A 20,632-nucleotide genomic window follows, 5' to 3' on the forward strand; every position below is an offset into this window, starting at 1 on the left:
TGATGATGATGATCTATGTTGGACTGACAACAAGTAAACACAAATTCAACATGGAGTGACTAGGTATCAAGCATATCTGCATAGCTGTTTTCCAGACTATGGAAGCTGTTTTCCAGAATGGCTGAATAACAGTACTATATAGATTCAATATGTCAAAGTAGACAGAGGATTGTGGAAGGTTTTGCACAAGTACCGTGTAGATGGTAAGATGCTAGGTGCCGTCAAGTTATTACGATGGTAGTGAAGCATGTTTAAAGGTAAATGGACATCTAAGCGAATGGTTCACAACCGGTGTGAGTGTGCAACAAGCTTGTGTGATGTCCCCATGGCTGTTCAATATATATATGGATGGGGTGATGAGAGAAGTAAAAACACGAGTAATGGAGAGAAGGATGGCATTGGTATATAATGAATGGTGACGGATGGAATATCTCAAATTTGTTGTACGCTGCTGATGCAGCACTACTTGCAAATACAGGAAAAGAACTTGGGAGACTAGTGCAGAGTTTTGCTGATGTCTGTGAGTGTTGTGCCTTGAGAGTAATTGTAGGGTACGTAAAGAGTAAAATGATGGTTATTGAGAAAGAAGGTGACTCCAAGTGTGATGTTACAGTGGAGAGAGACTGGAATTGGTGAGAGAATTCAAATACCTGGGATCAGTGATAGAAAAGAGAGGAAAATGTGCAGAAGAAGTGGAAAGTAGAGTGACACAAGGAAGAAAAGTAGCTGGTGCTAAGGGCATGATAAGAAACAGAGGGTTGAGTGTTGCAGCTGCACGAGGCTTGCAGGAAAGTGTTAGTGCCAACTTTAACATATGGATATGAGACCATGGTGTAGCATGAAAATGAAAAATCAAGAGTAAAAGCAGTGGAGATGGGACTGCTAAGGAATGTATGTGGAGTACAGACAGTGGACAGGTTACGAAATAATGTAACTCGTGAAAGATGTGGAGTGAGGAAGTCTGTGGACACCAGAATGGAAGGGAGTGTACAGTACTGAGATGGTATGGTCATGTTGAGAGAATGGATAACAATAGTGGTGAAAAAGATATATCTGAGAGAATCTGATGGAGGGAGGCAAGGTATGCCAAGGAGAAGGTGGAGGGATATGGTAGATGAGTGTGTGAGGAAGAGAGGTATGGAACTCAGTGAGGCTAGGGGACTGACAAGAGATCGAGCTAGTTGGATGAATGCTGTGAAAAGAAGTGCATGATCAGGGATTTGGCACTTCTTTTTAACATGACAGCGTCCGGACTGACTCTATCGGATGCGTTTATGTGAAGCTACAAAGTGTGGTGAATGTTTTTGGCATACCAGATACAGCCAGAATTCAGGGGGCTTCAATGAAGAGTGAATGGACGTGCAGCCCATTGGACTGGGCAAACTTGGGCTGTCTGGACGTTGTTACTCCTCACTCTGCCCTAGGGTGGGAAAGGAGGTCCGGATGATGATGATGATAATGATGACCAGCAGTTACCACCATAATTCATTATTGACAGGAAGTAAATTGAACATATTGAACTCAAAATACTATGTATAATATACAACATCAGTGTACAAATACAAATGTTAGTCACATGTGAAGCTAGTTACAGGAAGGAAGTTCAAATTGTTAATTGTGATAATAAGCTTTTAAGAAGGCATTCAAAAGAGTATTCTGACTGGCAGTGTGACTGGTTCTTAATCATAAGGCACAACAGTTCAGTAAGGTGCTGAGGCATGAAGATACACAAGCACCAGTATGTGGCCACAAGCTCATCTAGATGTGAACCTTGTGGATTGCAGGAAACCAGCCACTTCAGCAAGATAACACACAAATATTACCTCACCTTCAACAACATCCCATCTCCAGAAGCTCCTACACTAAAAATGAAGAAACATCAACATATGGTGCCCAGTTCACGAGCAGGGCAATACAATGCAACAATCACAACACTAGAAATGTATTACTGTACAAGTTCCCTTTCTGATAACTACCCATCAGAACAATTCTTAAAAAGCTGATCAACTTAAACTAGCTAGGCTTTGATCAGGACATCACCCTGCCCACAAAAGTTATCAGGTTAGATCTGGCTGGGGTGGAATCACAGATGACATGTGTCCCACTTATAGAATAAGCCCACAAAACATAACACACATACCGGTAATGGAGCAATGCACAGTACATGCAACTCTTAGATGCAGATACAACATCAACAGTGTAGAGAACCTGTGGGACAACTCCATAAAGGTGGTTGCTTACCTCTGGTTGATGGGTCTGCTTGTTCAGGCAGACCAGGGTTAAACAACAACAGCTCGGGGCTGTTTGGCCAGACTGCCTAGGGAACAACTACTACTACTACAACAACAACAACTCCCAGAGATCTCTTGTTGAGGTTCTGTTGATGGACTGACTGTGTTATAAGAGTGAGGTGCATGAGATGACTGCGTTGTGATGTGGGGAGCTGCATTATAATGAAGGCACAATGGAAAATGTTTTATTTTGTGCTAGTAGTAAAGCAAAAAAAAGATTTCAAAATTCAAACAAATTATTTTTACAGCCTGTCTGCATTCATTTCTGACTGCTTCATCTGTGCAAAAGAAATGGAAGGAACTAGTTCCCTTTGGTAACTGTCTGATGTCTAGGTGTTCTCCACCAGTGTAGTGAGGTATGAAGTACCGGTAGCTACTGTACCTTGTGGAAATGTTAAGTCCTGCAATGAACCAGTCAACAATAAAAACAACTACCAGATTACTACTATTATTACTACCACTACTACTGTGTAGAAAGACAAAAAAGATTCACCCAAGACCCCAGGCATGAAAGAATGTCACTAGGTTCTCATATACCTCCATTGTCTCTACTTTTTATTTCATTTTATATTACTACTAAACTACCACTACTAAGAGTACTACTACAGCTACTGATACTAATAATAACAATGTCAAAATTATAACAATGATGCTTATAGCTTTTAAATGTGTTTCGAGATTCCATGTTTCCTAAACAGTTAGTGCCAAGGAGTACAATTTCTTCTATTTCTTCTCTTCCTCCTCCTTATTATCATTATCATTATCATCATCATCATCATCACAAAACTCCTCCCCCTCACCCACACCATCAAATACTTCTACAGCACTGGGAGCTGCCTGTCTAAATAGTTTGGAGGCTGCTATGGCCTGAGCAGCAACCTCTGCATGGAACCCAACACCACACCCACCTGAGTACAGCTGCATACGCTCAGCCAGTGTGTTTGTGGGATGGGGAGGAAGGCTGAATCGGACACATTCTACGTCAGCAGAGTCATTACCATCCTCATATATTTCTTCCTTTTCGGTGGGAGCTGGTTTGTCTTTGTATTCTATACTATCTGCCTCATCATTTTCAGAGTCAGAGAAAGTTGTTTCAGGTATGATACCTTTTCTTCTCACTGGCACAGTATTAGTAAGTTCTGGACACTTGACAACACTAATATTTTGATTAAGTTTACTTTTGTTACAGGCATCTATGTCATTTCTTTGGTTAACATTTTCTCTAGTATCCAACTGGAATCCTGAATATACCGGTACACCTTCCCCAGTATTGGTGACACACACTGGCAGGCATTCTTCTGTAAAAGGCTGATGTGGAGAATCCTCTAAACTGTATCCTGCATCACTAACAACATTACTTGTGGCCTTAGTCATAATCTGGTGAGGCTTTAAATCTTGTAAATTGATCCTAAATACTGATTCTTGTTCTTCTTCATCTGCCAACCTCCTTTTCTCATCTTCATCCAGTTCCTTCCTCAGCTTCCTGTATACCTCTAGCCTTTCCTCATCACTATCCACTTCATCCTCAACACAATCACAATGCTGTTCATCATTAAGCTCTGTGTTTCTAATACTTGCAACTGATATGATCTTGTCCACTGTCACGTGATCTGTAAGGACCTGCTCCTGCTGATCTGGGCTGTCTGTTGTACCAGTATTTCTTACAGTTTCATCAACTACTTCCTCCTGTTGCAGCATCAGGGAATTTTCTTCATCCAAAGAACATTCTTTCTCATGGACCTGCAATAAATATTACACCAGGTTAAAGCTGGAGATAAAAAAACAACAGATAAACTTACTGAACATAGATCAGCCAATCAACGAACACACAACTACAGTATACTCTACATTCAACAAATCTTTTTATCAACAAATGCTTATAGTGTGGACTGTCTTCTCAAATTACAATTTTGAAATTACCTAAATGTTCTCTTGACAGGAGAGCCATTTTCACTGTACAGTACTGTGCTTTTCATTCACCATTACAAAGTTTTGTATTGTTAAATTCAAATAATTCCTATTTCATCACACACACACACACACACACACACACACACACACACACACACACACACACATTGTGAGTTCACTAAAGATGATAAAAACTCATTTGAATCCTGAATAATATGTTCTAATGCTATCTCTGGAAGCCTCACTTTCTTTCAAATTTATGGTAAAAAAAAAAGGGGGGGTTGGGGGGCTTCAAAGTCTAAATTCCATGAGACCAAGCAGTGTCTTGAGCATTGTTTCTAGGTTATTTAATTTACTCTACATCTTGTTTAAACCCTTCAACTGGATGACATATTTTGCTGGTAGTTCTTGATATCTTCTGATTACTGTATTCTGATTACAGTAGACTCTACTGGAGTTACGGGGTTAAATATAGTATTCATTATTCTTTTGAATATGAGGTTGGATAAAATCATGTGAGGGTAGCAAGAGCAAAATAAAAGGTACACAACATGACTGGAGGAGTTAATTATGTTTTATTAATCTGCAAACTGTCACAATTATTAAGTCAGTAGGACACATCAGCTACATAAAACAATTGCCGTGGCCCTATGCTCATTTGAACTTGGACCCGGTTGACCGCAGATTGAAGTTTCCTATCTATAGTCCACCATCCTCCTTTTGAGGTATAAGGAAACAGCTGAGGGACATTTGTATAACAGGGCAGTTCCACTACCTTGTACTTATGTCAGAGCATGAATGCATCCCTCTCTAGCACCAGTTAACACAAAAAATAATGATTGTACTTGTATGCTTCCAAATGTGGTATTCTTTTATATTTCTCACAAGTGAATCTTATCCTATATTTTGCTAAGAGTTTAGATGACTCTAAAAAATAGACACACATACCTGGAATGTTCTACTGTAATGGCTAAATGGTGCAACATTACCTGTGATTCTTTTGCGAGGTGCTTGTTCAGAGCAATTTCCTCCCGCTTCTCCCACATCTTCCTCCGGTTTACGAGAATGGGTCGCAGCTCATTCAGCACCCGCTTGCCTTGTTCCTTTTGCTGCTTCAACACCTGACGTTCTTTTTTAACATCTGCACTCCAGAAGTTGTCATCATAGGCATCATTAAGCCTGTCACTATACTCCTGGTCGATATAGGCTTCAAAAACTTCATCTTCTATAACAGGATCCTCTAAGGCACTTAACACTATGACTGATTTTTGAGTTTTTGCTGATGCAATGTCCTCTCCTATATCTGAAATGGATGGGTCTAAACTTTCTTGCTTGGACAAAACTTTATCTACACCATATTTTCTGTCAACTCTTGCTTCAGCTTCTTCCAAACACCCTTGACAAGATTCTAATTCTCTTTTTATTATGTCAAATTGTTCTCTAACATACTCCAAGGTGGGAAGCTTCTTATGTTCTTGCACTAAGTCTTTCTCACTTCTTGCATAATTATCCCCTTCAAAATCTCTCTCCAAATTGTGAATTCTAAATAATGCAGCCTGCATGTGTAAACTCAAACTGTGAACAGCAATGAAAACATCTTTCTTCTTATCTTCAACACTCTTGTGAGCTCTTCTACTTTCTCTGTCCTCAAACAAAAATACTTTTGTAAATTCATAATGCCTTGAGAGTGACTTTGCTTCATTATGAACGACAGAAGCTTGTCTAACAGAAAATACATCATGACTAGCAATATAAAGTTGATGAACTCCCAACTGATGATGAACTGAAAGTAGCAACTCTGTCATCAGTGTTGAAAGTTGAATCTTAATGACTGCTACCCACTTCTGGAAAGAGATGAATAAAAATTATCACAAGGAAACTTTTGTCTGAAAAATACAGCATCTATGTTGCATAAAAAAAAAATTCATTCAACTCTCATAATATACTATTAGTTGTCTGACAAAGGACATTTATCATATAACAGGCCATGGTCCTGAGGCCAGTGTATGGTATTATGACTGAATCTGAGAACATATGGTCACCTTCTCTATCATCACCATCATCATTATCATTATCATTATCATCATCATCATCATCATCATCTGGAGCTCCTTTCCCACCCTAGGGCCAGGTGAGAAGTAGCAAAGAACATCTCTTATTAGCTTATTCTTGCTACTAGCAAACTATTTTAATCAGCATAGACGAGATCTCCAATAGCATCACACCTCCCTAGATTTAAAAGTCTCTCCTAATCTAAATCAAATAATCTGATACCTGGACAGTAAAGGAAGATGATATTCATAGACGCAAACACAAAGAAATGACAATGATTTGATGGATGCGTAATGCATCCTTGAATAAGAGGCCTGGGGGAAGGGGGAGGGAGGTTAGGACTGCAACTGAAGAGCTGAAAGAATGGGACTTAAATGTACAGGTGTTGTGATGAGGACAGGCAGACAAAAATGGTCAGGGTATGTTGAAAGGATGGAGGATCACAATTAGGTGCTGAGGACGGGAAGTGTTAACACTAAGGGTAGGGTTGCGAAAGGCAGACCAAAAAAGACCTGCAGTGTCATAGTGTGGGACCTCAGTGGTAGGGACTGAATAGGGAGGCTGCCCAAGATACCAGTTTTTATCCACATCAGACAGCCTACAGCTAAAGAAAATGGGAGATAAACAGTACTGCTCACCTTAAGAAACAGTAAATACTCAGTAGAGTTACAACACTCAGGCATGTCTGGCATATCATCAAACAGATGCCTCGTGCATGGATACAAGTGGGTGAACTGTTCCAGGAAGTGGTGGTTTACAAAGAGGATGGGAGTGACTGCCTTAAGTCCTGTGGTGAGGGCATCACGCAGGCTGAAGCTCTGGGGGCTCTCATGCTCTACTGAGAACCTGGTGCTACTTGAACCTTGTGCCCTGCCAGGAAATGAACTGGAATTAGAGATGATATGGAAATAAACAAAACCTGGGTCTACTTGATTCTTATGTCCTACCAGGAAAGGGATTCCAATTTGGAATTACAAACAAATGGAAATACTGCAAACTGCATTTTAATCTCTTCAGTCAGAGGACATATTCTTCACTTTATTCTTGCTTCCTTCTGATAATTCTATTCAGCTCAGGAGACACTTTTGAAACTGGTGGAGTAAGATATAGCTTTCACCGACTCCTTCACTAAATAAGGTCTCATATAGGATAAAATTGCCTCAATGAAGTAAGAATAAAGTAATGAAATACTTTGCCTAATTCAAAGGATTCAATCCCATAACTTTCACTTTAACTAGCATACTGTTGCTGTTGTTTTAGTTGATCATCCTCGGGTTGTCTATCTGAGCAGATCCATCAACTGCCCCTGCAGGGTCACCCCATGCAGTGATGTTCCTTTGTAAGTGTCTCACAACAGCTAGGCACAGAGAAAAGTGTGGAGGTTTGGTTCCTGAATGGACACTGTATCTGTGTCCCTCCACTCAGTTAATGGGCACCAAAGCAAGCTCCACATCACCCTGTTATTATATGGTTACCACCAAGTGTTGCAACAGGATTCCTAGGTTACAGAAAACCATTGGGTTTATCACTCAGTGTGGTCACCTGAAGTGGAATGAAGATTAATAAAATGCGAGAGGAAGCAACAGAAGGAGGGCAGGTACAGAAACAATGACAAAGGCAAAGGAAGAAGTAAGCAGAACAATATCAAGTGAGTGCATGATGGTCACCACCATTTTAAGAATGCAAAGTGATTTAACCTGAATGATCTGCTAGGTTTCAAGAACAGGAACATGTGCAGGAACACCACAAGGAACTTTGGATAAAATATGTATCTAAGGTATCTACCTAACACTCTATCTAGAGGAGGGGGGGGGGTCTGTGCTGTGTTACCGTCATGTCATTAAGCTGATATTTTGAAAGCCGGTAGAAAACGAGTAAACGTAGTTCAGCTATTTAGCCATGTAAATTGTGTTGGTTGCCACTCAATACGTGTTGCTGGGAGAGAAAAAGAGAATGTCAGTCAGCTATTTAGCCCAGTAAAACGTGTTGGTTGCCATTCAAAACAGGTTGAGGTAGAGGTTGATAATTCTGTGTACAACAAGTTTCATGAAAACACAGGGATTAAAAATGGGGGTCTACTTCCCACTGAGGTGGTACAAACATATTCAAAACTGAATAAACTCAAAAGTACCTGGGAGAACTGTCAGCATTACTGTGATAATCGAGGAAGAGATAATCTGTTGCACAGCATATTTGGCAAAAAAAATGGAACATCAGTTGACTCTGACTCTACCCTGGGTGACATGCCAAATGGTTTCCTGTACTCCAGGGTGGTAACCATACAGCCAAATGATGCCTGATGGTCAAGTAGGATTTGGCATTCCGACTAGGTGAAGCCTGTAAGGGATTCCATCTGAGGGATGGCTGGGGTTTCATCATCATCATCTAATTCTGTGTTGCCCAATGAGAAAAGTAGGAGCCCAGAGCTAGGCAAAGTTAGTCCTGATATTTAAGATGAGAGTGACCAGCCTCACTCACCCCTGAGTGGCAATTTGTAAGCAATAAACCCCAACCACCCCTTGGATTTGGAAACCTGCACTGGCTCAATCCGGGCGCCATATTCTGGTTATATGGTTACCACCCATCATAGTTTCCTGGTGTACAGGAAACCACTTGGCTTGTCACTCAGTGTGGAGTCACCCATAGGCAGAAGGAAAAGGAAAGAATGAAGGAAAAAAAGACAGAAGAGGGAGTGTACAGTCACCCGTAGGCATTAGGAGGATGAAAGAATGAAGGAAAGACAGAAGAGGACAGAAAGAAAGGACGGAAGAGAGGAAAGGGCAGTCACCCAAGAGCGGCACTACATCGAGTGAGTGGATGTTGGGGTTTTACATTCACATAATGCCACTCGTGGGCAAGTGAGGCTGGTCACCCTTGCCTTAAATCATGGGAGTAAGTTGCTTAGCTCTGGGCCCCTATGCTCCTGAGAGGGTATATTAGGACTTGATAATGGGTGGAGAGGAACATGTGTGTGTGTGTGTGTGTGTGTGTGTGTGTGTGTGTGTGTGTGTATATATATATATATATATATATATATACATACAGTATATAGTCAGTCAGACAATACTATATGTCTTTTTTGTTTTTTTTTGGGGGGGAGGGGGGGGAGGATTAGTCCATACTAAATTGGCTACAAAAACAAAATTCAATTGCTACATATAATGATGGTTTTCCAGTTTTCCTTAATTACACTACCAATGTGTGGAAAAAGTTGTGACAGTCTGTACCACATCGCTGACTTATAATGAACACTGCCTGTACTGTACTGCATACCCATTCAACTCACAATACAAATCCTTTGGCTATGAGATCCATTTCCTGAAGAAGACGAAGAGACTTTGACACAATTTGACTGAAGTCTCTTAAATGCATGACTACTTTCTTCACTTGCATAATCAGATGATAACAGCTCAGGAAAATATACCTGCAAAAAATAAATACATACATAAATAAATAAAATAAAATAAAATAGACAGATAGATGTATAGGCAGGGACTGATACACCTATTATGAAATTCGGCCTCCTATTATCAGGCTCTCAACATCTGTAGAAAGCTAACATCTTTTCCAAGACTGTCAATAGATTTGACTTAAACAATTACAGTACCTACAAATATCTTGGTTGCAGTTTTACTACACCTATGATAGTTTGTCCACACTAAGCTGGCAGACTTTCATCCTGCAGCGACCTATTTCTTGTTGTCCAAAAGCAGAATTAACATCAGTACAGCTCTGCAGTCCTTCCACGGAACTTCTGCATGTCTAGCATCATATTCTAGCATTCATTTCATCCTACACTCTGCATTCAAGATAAGCTGGGACCACAAAAATAACATTCACTATGGAATGACAGCAAGTTTGAGATAAGTTACAGCAGACACAGTAAAGCAAAGGTACTGGTAATGACTGCATTCTCTTTCAAACTACAATAATGTGCCTGCTCTCTATTGCTTGCATCCTCACCCTATAATGCAAGGTGTATTAGGGTACTTTCATCCATCATCCAATCCTACATCGCCCCAGCGTAGAAGCCCAGGGCTAAGCAGTTGGTCCCGGCATTTAAGATGAGAGTGACCAGCCTCACTCATCCCTGAGTGGCATTACATGAGCAATCAACCCCTACCACCCCTTGGATATAAATCTTCACCGGTTCAATCCGCCTGGAGCGCAATAATTGTGGGGGGGAGGGGGGAAGCAAAGGTTTATTCCAATAAACCTGACAGCAACTCAGTCAAGGGCTTGGTATAAAAACAGATGATCTCTATTACCCCCTTTAGGGCACACTGATATCTGTTCTATTTCCAACTGGTAGCTTCGTTGTCAAACGAGTCTTTGGTGCACAGGTATATCTGTACTTTTCCATGATGATGATTATGTACTGTTGATTCTGGCACTACTGCATGTTCTAAGCTGGAATCAGTTGGGTGCCACTTAAGCATCCTTGGAAAAAAATTAAAAAATGACAACCTCCATCTTTACTAATGTTAATATAAGCATGCTTAGAGGTACCATATTAGTGACTAGTTCAGAACCGTACTTCATCCATCCTCTAATCCTATGTTGCCCCATGAGAAGCATGGGAGCTCAGGGCTTGGCAAGCTGGTTCTGACATTTAAGATGACTGACCAGCCTCACACATCCCTGAGTGGCATTACATGAACAATACACCCCAACCATCCCTTGGATATAAACCTACACAAGCTCAATCCAATTGGAGCCCTTAATTACCTACTAAACCACCGGGCACCATAATTTGGTTATATGGTTACCAACCAGCAGAGTAAATGGTTTCCTGGTGTACAGGAAACTACAGCTGGATATCAGATTCATTAACTTACCCCTGTGTCAAAAAGAAAAATGAGGGGAGAATGAAGAGCAGGGCAGACACAGGGCAGTACCAGACCTCAAATCCTGCAGCCAAAATACCAACACCCAACATCAACAGCGATACCATTCTGAAACAAAGTTGAAATATGTTGAATAACCAACACTGACATTGCCTTAAACCAGGTGTTCTTACAGCAGTGCCTCAATATCCCCACAGGGTATTGAAATGGGATCTTGGGGATATCCATAAATGCATAATGAAAAAAATCTAACTTTGTGTATGGTAATACATTCATACACAAACAACAAGGTGAGCATGAATATTACTTTGTTGAAAAAGAATCCATAAAATTCATCTGTTTGTTCATAGCCATTCCCATTACTCATTTTTACTTACAGGAAATTGAAAGTGAAATGGTAATAATATTTGAGTGGGGATGTCAGGCTGACCTGGAGCTGAACCTGGGGATATATGACCAGAAAAAGTTAAAGACCCCTGCCTTAAACCATCTCCGGCATTATGGTCAATTCTAGACACATATATCTGGAACTGAATCATACCGCATCATTTATAAAGACTCCTACGTGCTTGCATGCATCTGCCTCGACAAAGTATAAGCACAGCTATCTTGTACTGTACCATAGCTACTTGTTAATTCTTCACACCACTACTCCTCTCATTCTTTCTCACTCTCAAAACACACAAAAACTTTGAAAATAACCTATGCAAATGATCTCTGGTATGCCAAGCTGAACTGGCTGGGAGCACAAAAACAAGAAAAGCAATTTCCCTTTCTACTTTTTTTGTATACAATGTCCCTGTGCTGATGAGAAACCTACATACTGTGGCACTGTGCACCTTGGGTGAAGCAGTTGCAGAATCTACCCAGGAACCAAACCACCATAAATCTCTCTGCACCTTGTTGTTGGAAGGACCCCACTTAGGTGTCATCAACCACATGAGTGCCACCCCCTTAAACAGTGCATGTACCGTACTGTACCTGTAGGATGGTCCCACAGAAGCAGTTTTTTTTTCTTTTTTGTCTGACTCTGGGCATAGGCTTCACAGCTTGCTCTCAAGGCCCAGTAGTCCTCCTACATACCTTACACCTCTACATGTCACCACTTCAGCGCTAACACCCACCGACCATATTGAATACATGCTAAGGCTGTCTCATACAGGACTGGTGTATTGGTATTAGAGGGGGTATTTTTATGACATGTCGGCGGGTCTTTTGGTAGATCAGTAAAGTCTGCTTTTATGAAATTCAAATCCTTAAACTGTTCCCTGTCCCAGCAGGGATTTGAACCTGGGTCCGTTAGAACAGCAGGCCACCTCTCTATCGACTGAGCCACTGCCTCCCCCTTACTTACCTATGGGCATAGGGTCTGCTCAGCCAGACAGACTGGGGTTATGATATAACAGAATGTCCTAACACAGTACTTAAGGTACTAAATCTAGATAATTTTATATAGTATCACCATATCCTTTACAAAGGCTCCAATATGCTTGCATGCATCAGCTGTGGCCACCCAATGGCAGCTCTACACACTGCTTGATTTCTGGCAGCCTCTCTATTCAGTCCCTTATCACTAAGACTTTGTCCCATGTCTTCTTTGGCCTGCCTCTTGCAACCCTAGCACCAATGTTCACACTTCTCACTTTCTGCACCCAACTGTCATCCTTCATCCTCTTCACACACCCAAACCACCTCAATTTGCTCCTCCAGCACCAATACACTCCAGCCTCATCTTTCCTCTCAACTCTTGAATCATAATCCTATTCCCCCCCCCCCCAAGAGCCTTGCATTCAAGGACTCATTGCACATCCATCAAATCACTGTCATTTCTGTAGGTTTAAGCCTATGAATATCCTCTTCCATTACAGCCCAGGACTCACTGCCATACAATATTACACTCCTAACACGTCACGTACAAAGATCCCTTCGGACCGTCACCAAATTCAAAGGTTTAAATTCAGTACAAGGCATGTAGTTACAATTAAAACTCACATGAGCCACATGGAGTTGACTGGTGTGAGCTGCATGCAAAAGCTCCAAACTGAGTGATGGCAAGGGTGGCCTGAACAATATTCTTGTGCCCCTTCTGGCAGGAAGTGATCTAGCAGCAGCCAGTCATCCTCACTGACTAGCCCTGCCTCTGCCACCACCCTACTCACGCCTGACCTTACTAATGACTCACGCTGTAGGACACAAAAAAATTAGTTCAATGTCTGTATAATGAAGAAAACTCAAAGAACAGTATTAGCACTATTAGTGATATTTAACAATAATAGCTATAAGTCATTTTTCCCACAAGTACTGTATGTTAGCTGACAGTGTACTTGACTAGTGGCAATAAAAGTCAACTGGCTAAATGGCAAAAGAGTAAAGATGGTAGCATATGCTATGAGGCACTTAGCCGCGGTGCTCATCTACTTAACATACACCTTTGAGTCTGTAGCAGGTTATTCACCCAATAACCTGGGATACAAGGCCACTGCATCATTCAGATCACCACAGTTTCCCCCCTAGGTGTTATCCTAGGTACTCATTTTACCTACCAACCCACAAAGGGTGGAAGGATATCCAAGCAAGTGACCCCAGCTGCCCACACCAGGATTCAAACCCCGGTGCTAATGGGCCAACAGTTTCACAGTCAGCGATGCTCACTAATCAGCCACCATGAGGCTAAACTCTCAGTTAATAAAACTGTAAGCTGGCAAAACAGAACAACAGCTGAAAATTAATGGAATATTTACACTGCCAGACTGTCTTTTACTTGGTAGGCTCTCCAGCATGTCAAGCCTACTTCAGAAAAAACAGCAATATACAGATAAGCACACAAACAAGACATTGTGAGAAGTAAAGATTCTCTCTAAGATTTGGGGAGGAAAGAGAAATACAGAAGGCACGTTACACTGCTGGCAGCCAGAAGATTACTGGCAAACTTTTGCTTGTGACAGTACATTATGTGGCAACAAAAAATGTCTTACCAGCCATCTTCCTGTGGCTGCAGCACAAAGGAGACTCCACTTCTCTCTCAATGGTGTAAGAAAAGTCTGCAAACACAAAGGCTTCAGTCACCATCACAATTCATTAAAAAAAATATATAAATAAAAATAAATAAATAAATAACAGCCTGTCCCATACTATCAGCTTCGAAGTTTAGGGGCTCAAAGCTAGTAACTCTCCAGAACATTTAAGGGCTGGTAGCCTTGTGCTGGAATGCCCCAGTCAGAGAGATTGCCTTGAACAGGACTGATTCCCAAGGGGTGGCTTTCTTCTGTCTCTCTCTCTCTCTCTCTCTCTCTTTTTTTTTTTTTTACCCCTAAAGTCCTATGTCTGACAATCGTCGGTTTACGAACTTGGTACGTGAAGTCCTAAGACCGATGATCAGAGAGAGGTTGCAAAAAATTGGAAAGCTGTAACCCCACCTCTTTTATGATGTAAATGGTACCTAGCCAATTGAAATTAAGAGACAAGGTGACGGGAGCCTTGATCCAGCCCCCTCCTCGGGTGTGGGGAGGGACCACCACATCATCATTTCCCCACCTCCCTCTGCCCCATTGGATCCTGCCCTCTGTCCCACCCAAACTACCCCCCATACCCCCTCTAGACAGTATCAGCTGTGTGTGGCAGCCATATTCCCTCCCTTTACTCCCCTCCTGATGTCCCTTCAACAATCCCCCAACCTCCATATACCCCCTTATTTCTCAGCGACATCCCATTCTTGCTCACAGTGTGGTGCGACTTTTATTTTTATATTTGACTGTTTCCTGTACATCAAGAAACCATTTACTATGCTGGGTGGTAACCATATAACCAAATTATGGAACCTGTTAAGGCACTCCAATTGGATTGAGCCAGTGCAAATTTATATCCAAGGGGTGGTTGGGGTTGTTACTCACGTAATGCCACTCAGGGATGAATGAAGCTAGTCACTCTCATCTTAAATGTCAGGAGCAACGTACCTAGCCCCTGGCTCCTAGATGATGATGGATGGATGGATTGATGGATGGACTTTAAACTGTGTGGTAACCATTAGACATATGAGAGTGAAACATACATTTTCTGGAGTGTAAAATGATGCTCTTCAAATCTATAAGACCAAAATTTACTTTGGTGGAATTTTTTTTTTCTCTCTCTCTCTATACACGAGGAGTAACACCAGGAGTGTGCGCTTTCGTACACTGAAGAACAAGGGTTCACGCCCTACCAGGGTAATAAACTTTGGGAGCGTTCTTCAGGCCACATACTGCATTGGCGGACACAAGTGGTGCTGTGGTTGAACCAGTGTCGCATACCATAAAGTATGCTTGCACCCGATTGGCTTGCACAGGCGATTACACTTGGTTCACAGACTACACACACATCCAAAGCCACTCCAACACTACAATTACACTTACAAGCACTTCTCACCCTACATACAATCTCTACTAGACAGCCTAAGCCACTTGGTAGTGATACATTGGCTGTATCATCCCCACTTCAGTCAGGATAGGTCGGTCCTGCAGTGGACACTCAAACAGCTGATGAGATGAGATGAGATGAGATATACAGTGGAATCTCAAATTTCGATTGGCATATGTACCTAAAAATCACCGCGAAATTCAAATCATCGAAATTTAAACTGAACTTCTTATGGAAAAAATTAGTTTGGGTCCGGGGCCTCCGAACCTAACTACCTAAAATCATAATTTTTTGGCCACACCCTCTGTAAACTTTATGAACTATAATTGTGGTTAAGTAACTGAAGTTCTGCATTGTATTGTCATACTGTCAGCAAGTGTATACTTGGTGTATTTCTGTCCTTTCCTGTATTGCCATTTCTCCTTTGGCTGCGAAGCTTTAGAGGAGCCAGGCTGCTCTCATCCATTACCACTGCTATCCGAAGAACCACTCTTGTTTGCCATCTTGAAACACGCAAGTTGCAACGAAAATACAAAGAAATACATACAACTGAATTGCAGTGAAATGCACGTCCACATGTGGAATGTACAAGCTGAAAGTGCAGCACTTGGTTGTAGAGGGCTGGCTGCTGGCGGGACAGTCACAAGATGGCTGCCGACAACAGAGCATCACCTTGCACATGGCTTGTTGTTGTTGGTGCCTATTCTCACCCGGGAGCTCTTGTCCTTAGACAACATGACTATTTTTTTTCTCAGTCTCTATTGTTCATTTCTATGTTGCTCCTTATATTCATAATTACCGTACTTCTCTTCAGTTCAGTATTCTGCCTACTGTATTTGCAACCACCCGTAATTCATTTTGTTTTAGTATTTCTACTATTGATTCTCTTCCTTTAATTTCTCTTGTTACAATTCGAGTTATTAAAGTATTGATTAGTTAATAATAAGTACTGTATATTTATAGAATGACAGGGAATCTTCCATGTTTTGACGGTGAATTATCTGACAGGCGAATTGACTTGACGGTGAATTGACTCAGAACCATATCATCGTATGCTTCATACACTGTATGAATAAATGATGTTGATTTTCATTCTCTTCTTGACACATGTCACATATGATATTAGGTTAGGGTCATACTTTTTCTTATAATTTTCCTTCAAGTCTAGCATTTTGGTTCGCATCAAAAATATTATCTTTGCTTGTTTTGATTTGAGTCTGGCCCTGAGAGCATCAAAATACGCAACTTTGCATCAAAAAGTAAGGTAGGCAGCCTACTCCAAAATGCATCGAAATTTGATTCATCGAATTCTAAACTGTCGAAATCTGAGATTCCACTGTATATATATATATATATATATATATATATATATATATATACTGTATATATATATATATATATATATATATATATATATATAAGTAGATATAGATAGATAGATGGATAGACCGACATAGATATAGACTGATGGATAGATAGACAGACAGATAGATTGATACAATAATCTCTATATCCACCCAATTCCTCAGCTATCCTACCTTTTGTGATGCACTGTCTTCTCTCTTTAGTTTGTCTGGTTTGTATGCTTTTCCACTATACTCCATAAGGACCAAATCTCCAAAACAAATTGTACCGTAGATATCAGAGAAATCGTGGGATTTGAGATCTACACTCTCAGTCCACATTTGACATTTCAAACTTAGTTTACACAGTGATTTCATTACAAGAAAGCTCAAAATTCACAATTCAAAGGGAATAATGGAAAATTCATCCCCAGTGGTGATAATTTTACACATGGAAGACTCTAAATACATGAGGGCAAAGTTCATTCATTCATTCATTGCCAGACGCCATGTATCCCAAAGAGGGTGGCCAAGGGCTTAGAGTTAATTGTTTTACAGGGAGGGGCACTAATCCTCCACCAACCCTACCTGACACGTAGGGAGAACTCTGTTATATTTTCCCCAGTATTCTCAGCAGAGCAACTTATTCCTCAAAGATTCTCACTCTTCCTTATTTAGTTTCCTTTACTACAAAGAAGTACAATGCTCTCTCCTGTAATGCAGTATCTTATAACACAGATTTGACCTTACGGTCACCTAGGGTGTGACCACGAAATATATACCACAGTCACAAATAAATATACCGCAGCAAGTTGTTGGGCATCAGAGCTCAGACAGCCCGCCAAAAGTCAAATGTTGCGCATGATGACATTCGGCAAGTGATGCACTGTGATTGGTTGCATTACATCACATCCATATGTACCCCCATTGGCCACTGGGGGCATCCTCCATGGTTTTTTGGTGGTCTCCTGCCTTGTGTCCGTGTCTGAGATAGCTACTCCTATGGTACAAAGCACTGTTACCTCTGTCAGAACCAGTTAGGTTAGTGACCTAAACATTTTTTATTACAGTAATGTTTAGGAATCTTTCTTATGTATTATTACTTCCTGAACCTTTCTTAAGTATTATTAGTACTTCCTGGGTATGAGTACCACAATGAATGTGGAGGGTTTGGGTGGAATTTGAGGTGAAAAGGGCAACTTTAGAAAATGTCCAGTCTAGGTTAGCCCTTTATAATAGAAACATATGGAAAGCATAACGCAGAAAAGAATACTGCAGCTTGTGGCCAGTCTACATTACCCGCGTTATAGGAGAAGCACTGTACAGTAAAACCTCAATTTAACATACCTTGACAGATTGGATATCACATTTAATGGACACTACAAAGACACCAGACTTTTGTTGGCTATAACAAACAACATCCATTAAATGCGGCACAATGCCGGTACATGTTTCATGAAGTGCAATGACAAGGATGTGAAATAAACCACAAAAGGGCAAAATTATGGGCCAAGTTGGTGTAAAATGGTATAGTTTTAATTTTATGTACTAGAATATGTTACTTTACTCATTTAATTTCAAACATGTGCTTGACATCCATCCTCTGGGGAGGGACCATTGGATATAAGGGATTTTTTCTGGGGAGGGACCATTGGATATAAGGGATTTTTGGCTTTATTGGATGAGGCTTCCTCCCCCCCCCCATGTTCATTATAATGAGATTTTACTGTATTGTGGCTTTCTGTCAAGTTCTGTACCTATCTCAAAACTAACACTTTTACTGTATGGTAAAAACAGTAATGTGCCAGGTATTCCTTATCAGTATAGTACAGGTCAAAACATACCTTTGTTTCTTCAGCAGAGTAAGTTGTAAAGTTACCACGTAGGGCAGATGAATGTGACAACTGGCTGGGTTCAAAGTCTGTGTAGCCAGTATCCAGGAGGTGCTGGTGTAGTGAGCTGCCCTGAAAATATAGCAGTTACCACTAATGCTGTTAATCATTACTGAAGTGGGATCAGTCACAGCAAATCCGAATGAAATGAAAAATTCTGGTAAAATATTATATTTGCTTCAGATGATCAAAATAGCCAACGTCAAGTCTATCTATCTACATATTGACAGATGCCATAATCCCGTAAGGGGTGGCCATTTGACTACGATTTATTGGTTTTACGGAAAGGGGCACTAACCCTCCACCAACCCACTTGCTGACACGTAGGGAATACGTATGGTTTGGTTATATGGTTACCACCCAGCGTTGTAGATGGTTTCTTGGCTTACAGGAAACCATTTGGCTTGTCATTCAATGTAATGCCACCTGTAAAGGAAAGAAAAGCAATGAGAAGTGACAGGAAAGATGGGAGAAATAGGAGAGGAGAGCAGGCACAGAAAAAGAATGATAAAGGCTAAGGAAGAAGTAGGCTGTACTACATCAAGTGAGAGGAAGATGGTCGCCACCACCTAAGTGCAACTGACAATAAAAGAAACTTTGTTTTTTAAACAGTCATCTTTGCATGATTTTCATTATTTATAAAAAAAAAAAATAAATAAAAAAAAAAAAAAAAAAAAAAAAAAGCTTCATGACTTTAGGACCATCCTGTAGCTACCATGGATTTGTTTCATCACAATTGACAATGTTTGGAGGAAAAACTTCTTCCAGTTATTACCCGAGGTTTTTAAAACATCTGGAAATCATACAGTGATATGGTTTCTGTTAATGTTCTGACAATTAACTTCATCATGTCAGAATGACACCTCATAAACTTCTGTACCCAGTCAGGTCCAGGGATGTCATCCTTGAACTGAAGCACTTACTGTGTTGTTTTGTCAAGGTGTTCCTTCATGAAATAATGCACACCGTCAACATCAAATACAAGGCCATAATCATCCAAGGTTGCCAGGCACTTATAATAACTAATGTTCATTCTTCCTGAGGCAAGAGGGCTATGGGATGACCAGGGTTACCAGGTTTGCAGCTGTTGATCTTTCTGGCTGAAGTGGCTTCAGCAGGAATACTGCAGGCCACAGATGCCTCTCAAAATAACCCATGATGCGACAACTTCAATAGCTTTTAGATCTACTTCAGAGTACTATCTCTAGGGATTCTTCAGCTTGTAGTTATGAACCATCTGAACTCAAAGAAAACCACTGAAACCCACAGAACATAACAGCAGTACTGGTAGTTATGTCCACTTACATTCTGAATAGCTTGGCAAATAATATATACCGTAAATGGTACATCATACACACACCATACAAGTCAAACAGCATTAGTTTTACCGGTTCAGTCCTACTGTACCACGTCTGTCAGTAGTCACCTGCCTGTTATTCTAAGTTATACATTAATTTACTGCAACTTTCATAATATAATGGTCATCAACAATGCTGAACCAGAGACAAGAGGGCGTGAGCTTGAAATAATCATCAGGTTAATATTCTGCTACAAACGCAGATAACAGATAGCTGTCTCCTACCTCAAACACAACATCCTCGTCGCCAATGTCATCATCCATGCTGTCCAAATCCAATGAACACTCACTATCACCTACGAGGTAAAATTCATACCCCTGCCCCACCAATGCCTTCCTTTGACGGACACTGCCGACCGACAGTGAGGCTGCTGCCGAGATGGAGTTACCGAGTACGAGAATTTCAGAGACAAACCATACAATTAACCGAGTGCAATTACTTTTTGAACTCTTTAATGTCGTAAAATTGTGCAGTAACAATATCAGCTAATTCCTTGATTCATTTCTCCACTTTGTTATTATTTCAAGAACCGTATCCATATCATCC

At 40.8% G+C, this 20,632-nt stretch overlaps 1 protein-coding gene across 1 annotated transcript; it reads right to left on the reverse strand.

Annotated features, from left to right (window-relative positions):
* Window positions 1-3,014: 3,014 nt before the first annotated feature.
* Window positions 3,015-20,393, reverse strand: LOC145403566 (vezatin-like). Its single transcript, XM_080275244.1, has 9 exons — window positions 20,311-20,393; window positions 18,681-18,800; window positions 14,077-14,142; window positions 13,094-13,284; window positions 11,093-11,209; window positions 9,541-9,678; window positions 6,893-7,124; window positions 5,192-6,046; window positions 3,015-4,031 (listed from the first exon to the last, which is right to left on the reverse strand). Exons 1-9 carry the CDS (start codon window positions 20,347-20,349, stop codon window positions 3,015-3,017), a joined length of 2,775 nt encoding a protein of 924 aa, XP_080131370.1. The 5' UTR covers window positions 20,350-20,393.
* Window positions 20,394-20,632: the final 239 nt, after the last annotated feature.

The sequence above is a fragment of the Coenobita brevimanus genome, chromosome 61, assembly GCF_032717465.1.
Source record: "Coenobita brevimanus isolate Jiangsu-jjx chromosome 61, ASM3271746v2, whole genome shotgun sequence".
Taxonomy (NCBI): Eukaryota; Metazoa; Arthropoda; class Malacostraca; order Decapoda; family Coenobitidae; genus Coenobita; species Coenobita brevimanus.

Excerpts from the sequence above, each read along its gene's own strand:
- LOC145403566 (XM_080275244.1), bottom strand. The coding sequence starts at position 20,349 with ATGGATGATGACATTGGCGACGAGGATGTTGTGTTTGAG. Across the intron at positions 13,285-14,076 it reads CAGCCACAGGAAGATGGCTG|CGTGAGTCATTAGTAAGGTC; the intron begins GTAAGACATTTT and ends TGTGTCCTACAG. Across the intron at positions 7,125-9,540 it reads ATAGCCAAAGGATTTGTATT|GGCACAAGGTTCAAGTAGCA; the intron begins GTGAGTTGAATG and ends ATTTCCTGGCAG.